The sequence below is a fragment of the Nycticebus coucang genome, chromosome 1, assembly GCF_027406575.1.
Source record: "Nycticebus coucang isolate mNycCou1 chromosome 1, mNycCou1.pri, whole genome shotgun sequence".
Taxonomy (NCBI): Eukaryota; Metazoa; Chordata; class Mammalia; order Primates; family Lorisidae; genus Nycticebus; species Nycticebus coucang.
This window is the reverse complement of record NC_069780.1, coordinates 89,462,850-89,483,109: the sequence shown is the minus strand read 5'-3', so window position 1 is coordinate 89,483,109 and position 20,260 is coordinate 89,462,850. Positions and strand designations below refer to the sequence as shown.

The 20,260-nt window shown below is 34.5% G+C and overlaps 1 protein-coding gene across 4 annotated transcripts in view; it reads left to right on the top strand.

The window, feature by feature from the left end:
* Positions 1-20,260, top strand: part of FSTL5 (follistatin like 5) — a 778,095-nt gene that overhangs the window by 126,178 nt on the left and 631,657 nt on the right. For 2 of the 4 annotated variants that reach the window (XM_053583841.1, XM_053583826.1), the window contains exon 3: positions 7,346-7,376. In XM_053583841.1, coding sequence (XP_053439816.1) covers positions 7,346-7,376 — 31 coding nt within the window. Of the gene's footprint in view, positions 1-7,342; positions 7,377-20,260 lie in introns of all 4 variants that reach the window. The other 2 variants (XM_053583835.1, XM_053583819.1) reach the window with 1 other exon arrangement.

The window sequence follows — 20,260 nt, the reverse complement described above, 5'->3', positions numbered from 1 at the left end:
TTTTAGTATTTCATTTTACCATCTAGCACTAAGAATAAATACATGATAAATGGTAGTGTTCCACTACACATTAGCACTTTACCACTTTTAGTTGGTGGAATTTCTCTGGGAAATAATACATTATAGGGAAGGAAAGAGTTCAGAGAAGAAATGGAAAGTAGGCAGCAAGATAAATTTAATAAGGTTTATCTTTATGTATTTTTGCCATTAAACTTATATTTTTATGTATTTTCTTTCCGTAAATTTATTTTTCAGTGTTACAATCTACGGGTCATTATTCATGAGTTTAAAATTACCCTCTTGCCTGAGCACCAGAGTTTACATGTATAGCCTACCTTTGGTGAATTAAGTTATCAGTTTACTTCAGGAATAACTAAAGATTTATTTTTATCTTTTTTTTGAGACAGAGTCTTTGTCACCCTTGGTAGTGGGCCAAGGTGTCATAGCTCACAGCAACCTCAAACTCTTGGGCTCAAGTGATTCTCTTGCCTCTGCCTTCCGAGTAGTAGCTGGGACTACAGGTGCCTGCCACAACACCCAGCTATCTTTATTAGAGACAGGGTCTCATTCTGGTTGAGGCTTGTCTCGAACCTGTGAGCTCAGGCAATCCATGGCCTTGGGCTCCCAAATGCTGGGATTATAGGCGTGAGCCACCACACCCAGCCTATTTTTATCTTTTGTTAATTTTTAATTTTAAGTTTTGTTGAATCTGTATGGGGTTTATTCAGTATACCAGTAAAACTCTTCTGTATATTGACTTTTCTCAAATTCCAGGAGAGAAATAATTTATTTTCAGCATAGGATATAGCTAAGTACAGTTTGAATATGCTTTATTACATACACTTTGGGCAAAAAAAAACCCCCAAAAAATAGTCATTTCTCTACCTTTTAGTCCTGATTTTATAATCTCTCAGTTTATGCCACCCATTCAACTAAAACCAATACTGTGTTTGAGCAGAGGGGAGTTCTTAAGAAGGAAATATCTTTCCAATATTGCTGCAAGGAGATGGAAGAAAACTACATTTATATTTTCCTTTTTATCTTGTCTTGTTTCCAGTAATACTTACGTTAATCACGTGAATTATCTAGGTAACACCGCCTTACCACACGCTTTTCCTTAAGGATCAAATGCAACTCTAGTCACACGGGACTAAGGAACAATTGCTACCCATGAATATTTTCCTCACCACTCTCATATTAAGCCACATCCCTTATTTCCTTCATTAGACTTTAGTATAGCCAGATTATTTTTCTGTACGGATAGTAAAAGAAAGAATTTATATTTTCTCAGGGTCAGAAAGAATTGGTTTAATCTTTAGAGGAACAATTGAATTGTTTTTCCTGCATTTGCTTCTTCAATTGTTCCTCTGTGCAAAGGGAAGTCTGTGGTATTTTTGGCTTTGACAACAGAGCGCATGATTAGTCTCGTTAATGTAACATCTTACATACAAACGTTTAATAAAAAAAATGTATCTATGGGTATTGCCCCTATGGATTCATGGCTTTCTTTTAAAGTAATTTTATCTTAAAATTAGTATGGAAAGGGAGGGAATCTACTGACAGACTGATGTTGATTATCTCAGTGATGTCATGGTGGAGATAAAGTACTTAGCATTTCAGATGATTTCTTCACTTCCCAGAGAGCATGTGTTTCTCAATGAGAAGGGCGAAACTCAGTAAATAATATTTGAAAATATATTGTGGCCAGGCATTGAGTTTTAGCTTGATCATAATACATCTGTTTCATGTTCCATAATCTAATGCTAATAATTATCATCCCATAAATCCAAATACTGGAGAAGAAATATTCTTAATAACACATATTTCCTAGTGTGGCAACATTCAGTGGAGGTACAGGTGTAGCAATCTGTCACATCAGTGCTATTTGCTAAACTCCAGTTTGCCTAGATACTTTAGGACCATTACAACTCATTTACACAACTAATGTGTATCCCACATTGACTTAATTTTATATTAGTTTAGCTAAGCTGCATTTACTATGAATATATTGCTGTTTAGAAATGTTTAAGAGATCATACCATCGACTAGTTGTTTTTTCTGAATCCATTCTTCTTCCCAGATTGCCTTTGCTAACTTTTCTCATACTGTCTGCAGGAGCTATTAGCCCTTTCCTACCACTGGGCTGGATTTTATGAAGTCCTCCTATGTAATTAATATACAGCATTTTGGGACTTTTCCAAGGAATGGTGTAGTACAAAGTACTTTGATATAAGGCCAAATATTTTTTCTCATTTTAAGACAAGACCATTTTATCAGAAAAACTTTGGAAAGAATGTTAAAATTGAGTTATACCTAGAGATAATGGAATTCTGCTATTAGGAACAAGAACGAAGGTGTTCTAATGTAAGAATGTTTTTCAAATGTATCTTATGAACAGAATATGACAATTTATGAGTTCTTACATAATTAAATAATCACATTTTTTTCATAGCCTTCTCTCATTCTAAAGTTTATATTTTAAACATGAAGTAACAGTTAAAATAAAATCCTAGAAAATTTATATTGTGTTGAATAATGCAACATTTTAGACATAGAAGCAAATTGGAACAGTTATTACTTTGAAAATCTTAAATAAGTCTCTACTGAAAGAGGTTTATATAAGTTTGACAGTAAATGGAGCAATATACTCTTAAGTTTCTTTCTCAGTTTGCAAGTCCTCATTCTTCCCATTACACTAAATTAATTACTAATTAGTTTTTTTCTAAATTCACACATCTTAAACATTTCCTGCTTGTAGAATATTTAATCCAGTTTTTATTACTAATTTATAATTATTTAAATGTTATAGAGAGTAGGATATTAAAAAACAAATATGATCAAATGTAATATCAATTAATGTTAAACCCATTCAACTATGAATAAGGCTAAGATTGGTATCACAAATTTATGATGAGAAAATTCACGCAGGAGGAACTGAATGATACCAAGCTGTCTTGTGTATGATTCTTGCCATCTACTCTTGCAAAAAGTAGTGCATTTAAAAATCTCTTCTTCTTTTTTTTTTTTGTAGAGACAGAGTCTCACTTTATGGCCCTCAGTAGAGTGCCGTGGCCTCACACAGCTCACAGCAACCTCCAACTCCTGGGCTTAAGCGATTCTCTTGCCTCAGCCTCCCGAGTAGCTAGGACTACAGGCACCCGCCACAACGCCCGGCTGTTTTTCGGTTGCAGTTTGGCCGGGGCCGGGTTTGAACCCACCACCCTCGGTATATGGGGCCGGTGCCTTACCGACTGAGCCACAGGCGCTGCCCAATCTCATCTTCTTTTAAATTTTCTGACAAACTACTCTACCTCCCTCACTCAGCCAGCAACATTTCCTTCTATTACTTCAAGAAAATGAATCATCACAGACTGAACGTGTTTAATACATGGTAGCAAACCTACACACCCCGCTGCATTTACAACTAAGCCTCTCCGTGCTCATCTGTTTACCATGGGAGCTGGTCTTTCTTCCATCTAAATTCTGTCCCCTTCGTGCTCTGTGTCATGTTCAGCCAGTCAATAACCTTTTATAGTCAATCATATCATCTCTCCCTTTTATCTTAATCCTCTCAACTTCTGCTATCTTTCATCATGTAGACATTCTCAACCTCACGGACATACATAATGAAATTACTTTATAAAACAAAATAAAAAAGAAGGCCAAAACACAATACCTCTCTGAACTTCTACTCTCCAGCTGCACACCACTGCGGGCTTTCCTTTTCTAGTCACCTTTTTCTCATTCCATTCTTACCACTTCATACTTTTGTCAGTCTCCCTCTCCTTCTTGAATATCTTCAACTTAACTTCTAAGTCCATAAGAGCACCAAAAGCATTTTATCTGAAGTCCATGATTCTATCTATGCCAGTCAATACAATGAACATTATCTTAGAAGTAATTGTACTTGACCTCACAGAAGAATGCTCTACTACTAAAAATTTTCCTTTTAAATAATATATATCATGGGGTCCCATGATTACTTGCTTTCCTGATTTTTCTCCTATAATATTTTCTCCTATAATATAATATTTCTCCTATAATGTTTATCCTTACATCCTTTTTTGTTGGATAATTCAACTTTATATTTTTCTAGTAATTAGTTGTAGATAATTCCACTCTATTCTGTTCTCCTGATTCAGAATGACTTACGCATGCTCTGATAATTTCAAAATTCACATATCATGTTGAAGTATCTCCCTTAAGTTCCACACGTTATAATTATCTGCCTACTTTGAATCCTCAGAGTCATAATTAAAATAATTTCAAGATCAACATGTTCAAAAATAAAACCCATGGAAAAATGTAGGTCTATATCTTTTGAGAGACAGAGGAACAAGGGGGACACTAGGATCTGCACATTTGGAAGACTGGACATTCCTCTACCTGAAATCAGGAAGCTGATTAAAGAAGAAGGAGGTTCAGAAATTCAAATTGAACAATCCAAGTATGTGATGTTATTAGATGTGAAGTGAAGATGTGAAAAAAGATAGTCGGATATGTGAGTCTGATGGTTTAATGGTGAGGTTTGTCTAGATATGTAAATATGAGAGTCCTTAACAGTAGGATAGGATTTCAGCCTGAAGAATAGATAAGATCACCAAAGAAGTAAACTATGGGAAGAAAGATAAGGCCTCAGTGCCTGGAAAACTAGCATTTAAGAACTCAGCAGATAGAAAAGAAACAGCAAAAGAAACTGCACAGGTCTGGACAGAGATCTAGAGGATAACTCAATACGGCAGTGCTCGAAGATAAATAGAGAAGAGGCGATAGTGTTTCTTCTTTGACCATTTTTCTCCACTTCATTGGAGATAACCCCGTCCCTTGGGTGGCTCTGAACCTTGGAGTCATTCCTGTCCTACCTGTCTCTCACACCCAACATTTAATCTATCAACAAACCTTGTTCTCCCCAGACATTCAAATCCATTGTTACTACACTGTTCTGCACCATTGTCACTGTTCACCTGGATGACTGCAATAACCCCTTACTTCCTCCCTCAACTTTGTCCTTGTCCTTTTCAAACTATGCTTAATAGATAGGCAGAATTACGTTGTTGAAATGTGAATTCAGATATTTTTACTCCCTTGAGGAGAAAAGTTCAATATTTTCTCAGCTATCTCAGAGTAAAAACCAAAGTTCTGTCAAATAAATGCCCAGTGTTAGTCTGTCTGGCCCCTGTGTCCTTCCTAATCACATTTCCCACCAAGCTGTCTTCACTCAATCCAGTCCAGTCACACTTGACATTTTTGACAATGATAGGAGTTCTTGTACATACCTCAGGACATGTGCAATTGTTTTTCTCTCCTAGGTCATGTTTTCCACAAATATATGAAATTATATAAATCACCCCATTCAGAATTTTATTCAAAAATCAATTATCACTGTGGCTCTACCTATAATTGTAGTAATTCCACTCTAATACTGACACCTCCTATAGCATATATATTTTTTTCTGAATAGAACTTATTACCAACTATGCTGTATGCTCCATGAGGATGTGACTTTTTCTTCTTATTTTGTTTACTCCTGTAGCCCACTCAATTACCCAGAATAGTTGCTGTTACATAGAAGGTGATACATAGTAGAACAACAGCTACAGGCCCACAATTAGCAGTGGCGTCTGTTAGCCTTTCAGACCCTGACCTGCTGCATCTCAGCATAGCAATGGCACAGTGGCACTCTAAGTCCTATGACATTTCCTTCCTCACTGAGGCTATTTCTTTAGTCACCCAATAGATGTCCCTACTACAGGGAAAGGCATAACTTGCAGGCCCTCAGTATATGTAACAGACCACTTGGGTCTAAACATATGTTTAGTACCTTGTCTCTGATTAATAGACTCTTATACTAACTCAGATATTCCTTTTAATTTACTTCTGGTCTATTAGAGAGAGACTAATCCTTCCACACAGTTCAATTCAATTCAATTCAAGAAAGAGGAGGGAGGTCTTGGTAAGTTCTCACCTAGCAGGTATAGTGTGGAAGTAGATGGTGTGCTTCCTGGTGAAGGACTCATCTGCAACTCAGACTTTGGATTTTACCCTACAAATACAAATAATGTGACCTAATCATGTGTACCCTCATATTAACCCATAATAAGAAAAGTGATTCATACATAGTATTTGGTGACTGAATGAATGGCTGAATGAATAAGTGAATGCTGAAGGAAAGAGAGAGATTGAGATTTCTTAACGAATACTCCTTTGGAAAACTTGAGCCTGCTAGTCTCATATTTATGAAAGAATAATGCATTATTAAAACAAGTGAACTTGTGATTTTCATTTAAATTTTAGTTTAAGTGATTAACAGATACTCTAAATTATAAATAAATCAGAATGGGGAAAAAATCAATACGTGAAGAGCAGAACAAAATTTAAACACAGAAGTTGGTTGAGTTAGTAGGAGAGAATGAAAACACAAAGTCTTAAAGTCTAAAAGAATCATGTCATTAGGTCAGCTGATTCAATATATACATACATGAATATGTTGTGAATTTTATACTCAAAATCTGAACCTGGGATTAAGGTTTACAGCAAAGTAAGTTTTTAATTTTTTTACTCTCTTTACAAAATTTATGGACATTTGTACCACTATGCAATCTGTATATATGTTATTGTCATTTTTTCTTATGAGAAACATATTTCAAAATCATTTCAATGTGAGACCCGGAAACTTTTAGACAGTAAACTATGCTTGAGTAGTAACCGAGAAGTGCACAATATCTACTTAAAAACTTGAAAACAAGCTAATTCTTTTAAAGGTTGCCTGGTAACTAATAAGGAGTATGTCAAATTGGGTGATGAGTTTGCCTGGAGTAGCCTTTGAATAAAGAATTGAACTGTTGTCAACTTCAGACTTAACGAAGTGAGAAGGGGTCCAATTCTAAGTTAAATTGAAGGAAAGACAGTTGAAAAGCCTTTTGTGTCTTTTTAGTGGAATTTGACACTCTATGCCCCTAAATGTGTTCCTTTGCCAGGAAATTATGATTAATGGCAAGCTGTTGAAAGTGAATTCTGAAGACATCACTCAATATCTGTTGGAAATAAATGGAATGGCTTAAGGCATTTGAGAAGCATGATTATTTATTATTCATTAACCATTTGTTTATTTATTTATAAATCCATATTAATATAATTTATTGTTTCATAGAGAAATACATGTCTACCAAGAGTTACTAGTACTCTAATAAATATTTTATATAAGTATTTATTAAGACGAGAATTGTGTTTCTGGATATATTTATAAAAAACATTCTTACAAGTATTTATAATGATACTTTTTATCAGTTTATGGATCACATATTTTCTTACATATTTTGATCTGTTTCTGTTTTAATTCCAGCAGGAAAAAAATCAAGAAAGTTCAAGAATCAAAGGTAAGAAATGAATGTTTTTAGATAATAAACTTGTAGAAGAAAGAAAAAAGATGTGATACTATTTTGCAAATAAAGTTGAAAATGAAAAAATGATTATTAAAAATCTCCCATGTGATTTTAAAACCATTTTGACCCCTTTGGGGATTCTTCAAGGCCATTGGCATTCTCTATATTTTCATTCTTTATATCATGCTCTTAAAAATTTCAATACAATTTTTGGAACATTTCCTTTATGGTTCTGTAGAATTCCTTTGCCAAGCACTGCCCCTACAAGTTGGTGTTCTATCAAGTCAATTAATTGTCAGATGGACCTTATCAAAATACATCTCATAGTAAACCAACTATTTAGTCACTGCCACTTCACTGTATTTTTTTGTGAAAGAACAAGAAAATGTTTATTCCTTTTTTAAAAGTTAGTAACAGTTCTTGGTATGGCGTAGTCAATACTAGTCAAACATTGGAAGACTTTCCCCTATGGAGAGAGTCCCAAGTTTTGAAATGTATTCATTGAAATAATAAGTTACTCTAGGTAGATTTTCATCTTTCAATAAAAGGTTTCCATTCATTTGAGCTCCTGCTCATCATAAGGGAAGAACATCACAGATTTTACTTGGCTTAATCCCTCTGGCTTCTCCACATGTTGGGTCTTCATCATCTACATTTTAGGCTTCCTTGCTCACCTTTCTCAAAGGTGTCCCGGCCCTGAGCCTGTCTGCAGAGTGAAACACAATTGCCCTAGTTCCTTCTCTCCTTTTTTTGAATAGAAACATAGGCTTATTGGTTTTTTTTTTTTTCCAGAATCCTAAAAAAATGTATTTTTTAAAATTGTGGAGAAGTTACCAAGCTTATATGTGCTCCTGAAATGGGGAAAGGGCAGCCACACTTCTGAGGGTCTCTAGATTGTGATATAATATTGCTTATTTATAGCAAGTCCAAATAAAATATTCTCTGTACATTTTCCCACAACTGACTGACTTCTGCAATATTTTTTTCCATGTTTGGCCATCTCCATGCATCTGTGTTACTGAAGAATTGAAAAGATACGCATTTTTTTTTTTATTTTGCTAGATATATTTTGTTCAAATGAATTATGTAAGATTTCCCTTCCAGGAATTCCCAAACTATTTGTGCTCATTTTCAGCAAACTGAAGTATGGCTTGTTATTTTATATGTAAAATTATTATACTTATTTATCCTCAAACCAATCATATTAACTCAAAGTTTTATACTTTTGTGTTGCAAAAGGGAATTTTTACTTCAAGATGTGCTATGTGATATGCATTTAAATGATAATATGCATTTGAAGCATCCTGAGTACACATCTTCCTCCTCTTGGAGGCTCCCAGAGTTTCAGACTAATCTTAAATCATATTTGTAATTCTGTTATAGCAGAAATAAGTTTAGTGTAGCCTTCTTCTTGATGCTTTATTGCCTTGGGGTACATAAATCATATCATCCGAAGTAGTAGAAATTATGTTTTTCCAACTACTGTCTAGTAACATGTTTTCTTTCATAATGTAATAAACATTTCAAGATGATACTTGTCCCTTCTTTCCCTGTTGTTGGCTGCCCCATGCTTCAGAACTGGGAGTGTGCACCGTGGCTTTCTGACTTCTGCCCTGGAAGGAAAGTGGAGATGCGTGATTGCATCACCCTTGTTGCTTTTCTCTACTTAGAAGGGCTGTGCACTCTTCTCGATTGTTCACGGGAATCATCCTGAAATGTGATCTTACTAGAAATTAGCAATGACCATTTAAAAATGTTTATGGATGTCAAAATTAGAAGAAAAAAATAGACATTTTTAGCTGGGAAAGCAATACCTTATCCATTGGTAGAGACAAAAATCTGAAAATCAAATATTTTACTTTTCTTAGTAACTAATAATTGACATATGAACTGTGTCCGCACTTGATAGTCATAATCCATTGTCAGCTAGTAACTCTCTGGTCTTGCTGACAAATGCTTGACTCATTTACCAGAACATGTTTATTACATTGTCAGGAATGTCCAGAGGAAGTCATGATCTTCTAATTTCCTGCATTCTGTGCTTATTTGTGTTTATGACAACATTCCCAAGTTAATAATACCTGTGCCCTGAACTTGCACTAACGCACAAAGTATTTGTTTAAAATAATCTTCCTCAAAATTGTACTTCGTGATTACAGCTGGGAAATGAACACAGTCCTACAGCTTTGAAAAAGAGGGTCAACAACCAGGCAGTGATATTTAACACTGTTCTTCAGTAATACCAATGATTCAACATTTTAAAATAGTGTAGGCTGAATATTTAAAATCCATTGAGAATTTTATACATTTTGTTAGGAAATATTTTCCTTTGAAAAATATTTCTAAAATAAGGAGTGCAATAAGGTAGTTCACTTCTGCCAGCATTCCTGAGGGAAGCATTTAAATTTATGGTTGCTTCATTTATTTATATATAAAAGCATCTTTCTGGAGTTCTCAGTGACGAAACAGTAACTACGGTTAAGGAAGATTTCAATAATTCTTGGTTTACAAAGAGCTTACAAATTCTGTCAACTTAGTAAAGTTTTTAATTTTCCAAATAACTTACAAGATCAATATAATCGGAAGGATAATATCACGTGTGGGCCACATGCAGATGAGCGCGTGCTCCTGGGCACCTCAGAGTTAGATTCTCTCTTGCTCTGCAAAGAAAAGAGTGTCTGTGCATCCACCGAGAGGATCCGGTTGCTTTTATCACAGTTTTCCCCTGTTCTCTTTCTAATGGATACTCTGGGTTCTTCTTATTCAGAAGTGATAAAAATAAAGTATTGCTGGGCGGTGCCTGTGGCTCAAGGAGTAGGGCTCCGGTCCCATATGCTGGAGGTGGCGGGTTCAAACCCAGCCCCGGCCAAAAACCACACACACACAAAAAAATAAATAAATAAAAATAAATAAAGTATTGCTAGTTATATTTTGGTTATTTTAATACTCTACAATTAAAAATTAGAACTAATCGATCAATATATAAGTACACATCTAGAAGTAAATCTCAGTGAAAATCAAGCTGGGGAGAGGTGGGAGAAGAAATGGGTAAACTGACACCTGATGGGTACAGTGTACACTGGAGCACATATAACTTTGAATCAAACTGTACAAAAACAAAAACAAGTGCACTCCTAATTATCTGAAATTAAAAAAAAATAACAGAAAAATAACACAATTAAGAGACATCAAGAACTAAAGTTATTTCCCTCATTATATTTCCCACGTTATATTTCTTATACCTAAATTTTGTTATTTAACAGATATTTATTAATTTCAGACACTGAGTTGAGTTTTTACATGTATCATCTTATTTTAATCCTTAAACACATATTATTAGATAAGAGTTAGCATTTTTACATGCCAGGATTTTTGAAAGATCTCCTCCAAAGTAAATTAGGTAAATTTTATGATTTTTGTGCTTGTAGATATATAATGTTTTTTGTGTGTGTGCTAAACTCCTGGGGTCAAGCAATCCTCCCACTTCAGTTTCCCAAATAACTGGGACTAAAGGTGCACACCACCATGCCAGGCCTAAAGTGGGTCATATTTTATTTAATCATTTACCAATTGGCCAGTAGGTAAATTAACCATGCTGTTATTAGCAATGATTTTACAAATATGAACATATTAATTTTTTTCTTCAATGACATTTACAAATATTATTTTTATTGCCAATTTATATCAATACTGCTTAGAATTTTATGACTTCAATAAAAATTAGATAATGATATAAGTGACATAGTAGTGTGCTAAGGACATATCTAGAACTTGCACTAGCTTATTTACTAAATATTTTGATCTTCGATGAGAGTGCCTTAACCACTCACTGTGTTTTATGGTAAATATGAGCATAAAACACCCATAGTTTAAAAAACACTTCACATATCTGAAATTCTAAGGCTTATAATTCTACAGGGACATTAGACAAGGCTATTGTTGCAGACATTTATCCTTCAAAACTTTATAATTTTTAATAAATGTCACATGATAAATATTAAATTGTGTACATTGATGTTCTGGAAAAGGTAAGTTATTCTTCGTTCGGAGCATTTGTTCCTAAACATATCAAACAATAAAGGAAAATATAATGTTAAGATCATAGCTAATTAAATTAAAAATATTTATTTGAGAATGTAAATGTTATGAAAAATATGGAGCCTATAATCTTTAACACAAGCATACACGCACACATTTATGCACAGAAACGTACATCAAGATCTGTTTTCTATTTATTTTTATACAACCATGTGTTCCAACTCTTCTTTATTTCCTATATTACATATTGTACCTGAGCAATAACAAAACAATCTCATCTTCCAGGGATGTCTATATGCCAATCAAGGTGGAGGGGCTGTTGCTATGAAGACCAGAATGCTTAACTCCAAAGTAAAAATGCCTGACTTTTCTGAGCTCTTTCCACTAGAGTAATTTCACAGAGTTTCTGAGGTTGCCTCACTTCCTCAAGGTCAAGTAGCTAAGCAGAAACAGTGATTAGACAGGAATGGACCCTCAGATTCTTACTATTGAAAGCCGTTAGCTATATTACACCATCTAATGAAAATATGTAAAACTAAAAGAAGGTCATTCAGTATCCAAGCTATTATTGAGACTGTCTAATTGTTATATGTCTTTATAGTTAAAACATATAATATAGCCAGTACCAGTAACACCTGAAATGGGGACGGTAACAATTACGTGAAATGCAGGTTCAATATACTTTTAATGGGTTGTAATATCATACATTATTATGATTGTTATGTTTTGGCTTTCAGTCTAGATGGCTATTTTTGAGAGTGATAGTCACTTGTAAGATTTACTAAAACTGTGGTTTTTCTATCACATTCAATAACTATAATTTGGGGAATTTAAAATACCTAAAAGACAAGAAAACTTACTCCTAGAAAGATGAGACAAGAAATTGATAGTTTATTTGCTTATTAGTTTTTAGAAAACTGTAATGCTAGATAAACCTCGGACATGTATATTATGGAAGACTTGTGATAACAATTCTTAAAAAATAATTGTGTTGTAAAAGAATATGAGGGAATGATATAATTGGTTTCTACTATAATTTTTATGGAATAGCAATTACACTATATCAGATCAATTCTATTTTCCTCCCTTTGTTTTATTAAACATTTATTTTTTAAAATAAATGAGGACAGAATGCATTCTCATCAGATAGTATTGATTACCTTGTAGCAAAATATTAGTGTCCCATATAAACAACTTCATAATTATTAACTGGCAACTCTTTAATTACCAGTAGTAGAATATCAAGTATTTCAATCACTTTATACCTGAACTCACAATATGAATAAAAATTGATTTTTGAGTAATAAATCAATTAAAAATGTAATTCTCAATTACTATGAACATATTGCCACACTTTTCTGATTTAATTAGTTGACATCTGTTTCATTTATAATCTTTAATATAAAAAGTCTTATCTTTTTATGTGAGTTTTATTTCTATGACAATATGAGTTTTTGAAATAGCAACAATAGCAAATGGAATTAAAATTCATTAAGCCTTTACATACTTAAGATAATGATTGCTACTTTGACAAACTTTCAAAAACATAATATCAGTTCTAATGTACAAATCTATAAAACATTCATTTAGAAAAAATTGCCCCCAAATGCTTTAAATTACTTTCAAGTAGTATATATTTCAACATAAGTAATCACTTTCTTCCCGGAATATAATAAACGAAGATAATATTCGTACTCTATCCTTAAAAAATCCACTTAAATAATTTGGGGATTTGTTGATTAAACCATTTTAATGATCTTCTTGCATGTCCACATGCTACAGCAACAGGAAGACAAACATCCTTTTCCATATCATGATCTTACTATTAACCAAAGAGATTTCAAAAAGTAACTGGTCATTTTTCTTACTTATGGTATGAAGGGTTTGAATTTATATTTATATTTTGCATACAATCTCTAGTATTCATAAAGTTACCAATAAATAATTTCATCCTATGGGTCATTTGTTTGAATTTCCGGGTAATTTTACAGCTCTATCTGCTCCCCAGGAGGCAGGAGGCTACTTTAAAGATGTCCACACACAACTGAGGTTAGTGATGTTGGGGAAAACAATCCAGAGTAACTGGATGTAATTTTTAAAAAGAAATAATGAATTAATGCCCCACGTGATATCAAATGGATGGTATTCAGACACTTAGGTGGACTTTTCCTTACTCAGTTCAACATATTACCTAGTCTACATACCTAAATTGTGATATAATTATTTCCTTCAGTCATCAACCAAAAATCTCTTTATTCTTGAATTTTAACAAGGAGCTAAATGGTTTCTGACAGAAGTTTTATAAACTCTGTCCCCTGAAATAGTTTAATGTCATGTTTCAAGGAATATAAAGTAATATTAATCAAAATGTGTTTAATGGCTTTATTTATTTAGCTTGAAAGAATAACTTCACTTACCTACAATGCTTAACCTCCTTGAAAGAGTAGTTCTTGAAATGGTCATATGAATATTACAATTTCTTTTGCAAAAGTGGCTATTTTAACTATCAATGAAACTATGGCTATTTTAACTTATCAATGAAAAAATTATACAGTCCATCATTTTTCCCTTTTTGCTTTATCTCTTCAGGCACATTAAAAATGAAATTTTACTTTAGTAAAGAAAGAATATTTACTTGGGATTTTGTATTACTTATTTCTTCCTTCTTCCCTCAGAACAGCATTTAATGTAATAAATATTAAGTGTACTGTAAGTTATCTGAAATAACTTTGGGGTTAGAAAGAATATAAATTCTACATAAAAAAGGTTTCAAACTCTATGAATAATATTTTACCCCAGGACTTGTAGATGCTAACTAGATATATGCATTCTTTTTGCCTAACTATGATGGATTAATCAATTGAGAGTTTTAGAAAACTGTAACAAAAAACAAGTAACATAATTAATAATTTATAAATAAGTATAAGATATATTTCACAGTTTTTATGAGTAATAATTGGTCTGGTTACATAGATAATTAAATAATAATGTCACTCTATTAAAATTGATGTCATTGGTGCATGGGATCCTTATCCACAGACACGGCAAAGTGAGTTAGAGTCAAACACGCACTGTGTTCCTTCAAAATGTCACACACTCATCTAGGGTTACATTACCTTTGCTTTACTAATGTATTTGTATTTGTATTTCCAATGTATTTGGCCAATGATTTGTTTTCTCCCTTACATTTCTGGAAATAGCTAATTCAAAGCCATAAATTTACAAGGACCACATTCTGAGAATCGCTGCCTTGCACAACACTTTTCTAGCTGTGTTATAGGGTTTAGACTCAGAGCACTTAACACTCAAGTATTTACGCTCCACTTATCATCTCTTAATCTTCTCTTATCTATAATATGAATATAATGTAACATGAAGTGCTCTTTTAAGTATTCTTTCATAAACACGAGATATTTTTGTTTACTTATTTTTCTTTTGCATAAACCAATTTTATTTTCATTTTTTTTTCTTTTTTTACTTTAATAGATTTAGGGAGTACAAGTTGAATTTCTTTAAATGTGTGTACCGTACGGCCTCTGGGCTTTTGGTGTACCCATCACCCAAGTAGTGTTCGCAATACTGCACAAATAATTTTTCATCTGTCTCCTTTTACCCTCCCCCTGTTGCGTCTCCAATGTCCACTATACCATTGAGTGTGCTGGTGTGTAGCCATAGGTTAGCTCCCTTATCAGTGAGAACATGCAGCCTTTATTTATCTGCTAATGAGTTACTACACTTAGGATAATGAATGGCTGCAGGATGGTGGGTACCATCCCAGATCTGTGCTGAAAAGCCTGGATTCCTTCTCCTTCCCAGCCAGGTAGGGGCTGCAGCCACCTCAGCCCAAAGTCAGCTCGAGGGTGAGTCGCCACTCAATGTTAAGCTTTGAAAGTGGCACTTTGGGCTTATGACTAGAGAGGGTAGGGCCCTACCCAGGCAATCAGCGTGGGTGAGAAACTATAGAGAATACTGTCTGCTCACATCTCAGGCTCTACAGCAGCCTGCAGCGGAGTTGCAGGGACCTCCCCTGGCATGCATGGGAACATATGGGCTCCTCTGCCCCTCTTGGAGTCATGAGAGTTCTCTGAGTGATGCCCCAGCTCAAGCTGCTCTAAGTGCAAATGCCTGTGTCATTTTACATGGGTTCCCTTTCTAGAAAATGACTGTGCGCTTTCCAAGCAGCTCCCTGTTTGTAGATCTGAAATGTGCATGGGTACATGGGTTGAGATGTTCTCTTGTAGCCAAGATCCTAAAAACTTATCCAGGAGGAGCCTTGGATACCTTTGTGCAACTAGAAGTTTCTCCCAACTTTAGTCCTGGGCTCTGAGCCCTCTCTTTACCTACTTCTGGTGCCTCCTGAGGCTTCCGTAGTGAATCCTAGCATTCTTTCCTAGAAGATCTGTTCGAAATGTAAGGATCTACTTAAAACTCCGATTTCTTTCTTTAGAGAAGTAATGTACTACGGGTGTGTTTTGGGCCATCTTGATCCTACTTCTCTGTTTTAAGTATTAAATGAGGTAAAGTATACCTCCTTTTTGAATAAAATGAATAGCTGTTGGTTTATATTGAAATATTTGTAATTTTTTTAATGTATCCATGATAGAAATATATTTATGAAAAGGCCTCAATTTCGTAAGATTTTAAAATTAAAGATCAAAGCATGTTGACTTTTACATTGTGTCATTATTTTACATAATTGTAAATTATAATTCACATATTTCCCAAACTTGAAGATATGTGAACTACTGACATCTAATATCCTCTGGGTCTGTATATTATTAGACTAGAAAAATCTTACCATGTTCCTACCATGATGCATGAAGCACCATGATGGAAAAAAATGATACTGTGAACATAGAAGATGTTTTCCTTATTTCTTAGAAAGTAAAGCATTATTCTCTAAGAGAACTTATTTAATGTTGTAATGGCTCATAATAAATTTAATGAAATTTATGAGAAATTTTTTATTTTAATCTATTTTATTTTTTTGAAACAGTCTCATTTTGTCACCTTTGGTAGAGTGCTGTGGTGTCATAGCTTATAGCAAGCTCAAACTTCTGAGCTTAGGTGGTTCTCTTGCGTCAGCCTCCCAAGTAGTTGGGGCTACAGGCGCCCACCACAACGCCGGCTACTTTTAGAGACGAGTACTCCTTCTGGCTCAGGCTGGTCTCAAATCTGTGAGCTCAGGCAATCCACTGGCCTCGTCCTCCCAAGTGCTGGGATTACAGGCATGAGCCACCACACTCAGCCAGAAGTTGCACCTGTGGCTAAAAGAGTAGGGCCTCGGCCCCATACACCGGAGGTGGTGGGTTTAAGCCCAGCCCCAGCCAAAAACTGCAAAAAAAAAAAAAAAAAAAAGAAAGAAAAACCTAACTTAATTTAACCCATTGATTCTAAGTTAACTATTGCTACCTTAAGAAACAATACAGAAATTCTGTGATAATGTTTGCATGCTTGAAAAATTCAGAGAAGGAAATAATAATGGTTAGTTTAGCTGCATCAGTTAATAAAGCTTAAACAAATTAACATTTCTTAATTTAAATATTAGAAAAAGAGTTTGGTGCCAGGAAAATAAAGGTTAAAGACAACGGCTCTGCCCAGTCCTCTGCTAAGTACTTCCTATATTATTTCATATAACCCTCAGATAAATTTTTTGTACGGAAAAAAAAAAGTAAATTTAACTTACCACAGTTACAATTTTTGTATGTATGAATTTAGAATATTTTACATGTAGATATATATTTGCAAAAAAAACTTTCGGTGTTGTTTTGGAAGTGTTAGTGAATAACTTTGTTTCTCAAAAGTTTTTTACCCACTTTGTAGTGGATTATGTGAATTGGTTCGCTCAGGAATCATTTCAAAGACTAATTAGTATAGTTTCATTTTTATAGACTTTTTCATAGTGTCTAATAAATTAAGAGCTACCTTTCCCAGATTCCTTTACAGTTAGCTTTCTTCATGTGCTTATGTTTCGCATCTCAGATTCACGCAAGCTTGGTCTTTTATGGAGTGACTTACTAAAATCAAGCCCACTTTTGTGGGACAGCTATTCTCCTTTCATGGATAGTGCCAAAGACAGTATGGTTCTGAAGCCAGCAGGTAGGTAGAAGCTTTCTTATATAGTTAGTCCTAATGACAGAGCAGAAGATCCTTTGGTCTTTCAGTTCTATAGTGAAGTTTTGAAAGCTGTTTGTAATGGGCTTGCTCTGTAGCCCTTTCCATGAATCCTACCAGCTATTTTCTACTTCCCTCAATCAGTATCTTCTACTTTAAGTAGTACTGATTCTATTCTGTAACAAAGATTTCTGATCAATGCATCGGTTCATTCTAGGACTGCAGAAAGTAGACACCTGGTGTTAAAAAATAAACAGGCAAGGTATTATCAGATATTGATTTGCCTGTTCTTTGGAAAGGACTCTATGTAGTGAACTTATCTGTAAGGCTGAGGCAAGCAGTGACAACCTGGAACAAACTGTTAAGCCCGAAGAATATAGAAAACACATGAATGGTTCAGGCACATATTTAAACCAGATGGTCCAATCAAGCTTGCAAGGTTACTAAGAATTTCTTGAGTCATAATTACGGTTACCACAGTCACTTACCCACCTTGATATGTTGAGCACCAACTAAGTTCCAACCATAGTTTTAGGCTCTGGAGATACACTAGTGAATAAAATAGGAAAAGGTTTCTGCCTTTCTGGGTTTAGATGGCATGTCCTAGGAGATGTGTTTATGCCACAAGATTGTTGTTTCCTAACAAGCAGCTAAAATCCCTTAAATCAGCTGTCTACTTTTGTGAAATGTGAGACCATGAACAGTCTTTTTTTTTTTTTTGAGACATAGTCTCACTTTGTTACCCAGGCTAGAGTGCTATGACGTTGCAACTCACAGCTAACCTAAAACTCTTGGGCTCAAGCGATCTTCCTGCCTCAGCCTCCCGAGTAGGTGGGACTACAAGTGCCTGCCATCACATCCAGCTAGTTTTTCTATTTTTGGTATAGTTGGAGTCCTGATTTTGCTCAGGGTGATCTCCAACTCCTGAGCTGAAGCAATCCTCCCACCTCAGCCTCCCAGAGGGCTAGGATTACAGGCGTGAGCCACCATGCCTGGTCTAACAGTCTCTTAATCTTACCCCTAAACCTCTTTCCAGTGGTTCAGACTCCTGGGAGTTAAATGGTATTTTTTGTGAGTTTATAAAAAGTATTCTATGTCATCTCATTGTCCTATTTGGTCTTCTTCAACGTTTTATTATCTGAGGGATGTGAAGCAGCAATGGCTTTTAATATGATGACTTAGAACATACCAGTCTAGTTTATGGTTCATCTTGAAAAAGACCATAACTTTTCTTGGTTTTACCGTCTGCTTTACTATACAAATTGCTATATTTTGACAGACTGGGTGAAAATTTATTACTTTTAATCAATTCTATTTTAAATTTCCTTCTTAAAAATATTGGTAGGAAGGATATATGTAAATTATGTAGTGTCAACATAAAATGTTAATATATAATATGTAACATTATAAATATATATCATACAATACATAATATATTATGTAAATATATCTAAATATAATTGCAATTTGAAATAATCGTGGATAACATGTATTTTCTATTTATGTATTTATTTTGCTATTGTTGGGGGGTATTATAAAAGTTTAAAAGTAAAGCTAATATTTATAAATCACTTAGCATGTACCACAAACCTAAAATTTACCTCATTTCTTCAGCTTATTAAATATTGAGGAAAAGCTCTGAGAAGTAGGTACAGTTTTATATGTAAGGAAAATGAATCTTGCAGATTAAGTAACTTGCCTGAGATGGGACAGCTAATAAATGCTCGAAGCTAAATTTTTTAATTTCACTGATTTTACTTGAAATTGTCATTCTTTTTTTTTTTTGTTTGTTTGTTTTTTTGTAGAGACAGAGTCTCACTGTACCACCCTCGGTAGAGTGCCGTGGCGTCACACGGCTCACAGCAACCTCCAGCTCTTGGGCTTACGCGATTCTCTTGCCTCAGCCTCCCGAGCAGCTGGGACTACAGGCGCCCGCCACAACGCCCGGCTATTTTTTGTTGCAGTTTGGCTGGGGCTGGGTTTGAACCTGCCACCCTCGGCATATGGGGCCGGCGCCCTACTCACTGAGCCACAGGCACCGCCCGAAATTGTCATTCTTAAAATTATGCTTCCTACTGCATGGGCAGTAAAATACATTTAAATCTTTATCATTTTGGATAGCTCTATATATGAGAAGATGTTCATCATTTGCAACTGCATAGCAACAAATATAAAGTACATTGTGTCCATTACAAATTGGTGAAGTCCTGTACTCTTAAAATTTGAGTAAATGAGTTAGTACTTTAGATGTCAGAATTCAACTGAAAAATTTATGCTTCGTACCCAATAAAAATGTAAACAGGATAATGTAAAATGAGATATAAATAAACTTTTCTCATAATACAAGGAAGGTAATTGTTCTGTAATTTAAGCAAATAAAAGATTAATTTTATTTACTATCAGAGCAATTATGAAAGATTTAAAAAATTAAAATTAAAATTAAAATATGAAAGAACTTTTCCTGAACTGCCTGATAAGGCAATAATTATTTGGTTCCATCAGCACAGGGCACATGATATTTGCCGAAAAGCATAATTATTATTTGAAGTGTTTTTTATTTGCCTGTTTTATTGTTCTCTATTTTTTTAATTGAATAAGAAATAACTTCTCTTTGCCTGGTTAAACAGAGTCAAACAATAATGCTGTATGATGTATAGACAAATGGCCTGGGTCACAATCTGGCTTAGACATTCATTAGCCATGTGACTGTAGGCAAGTTACCCAAT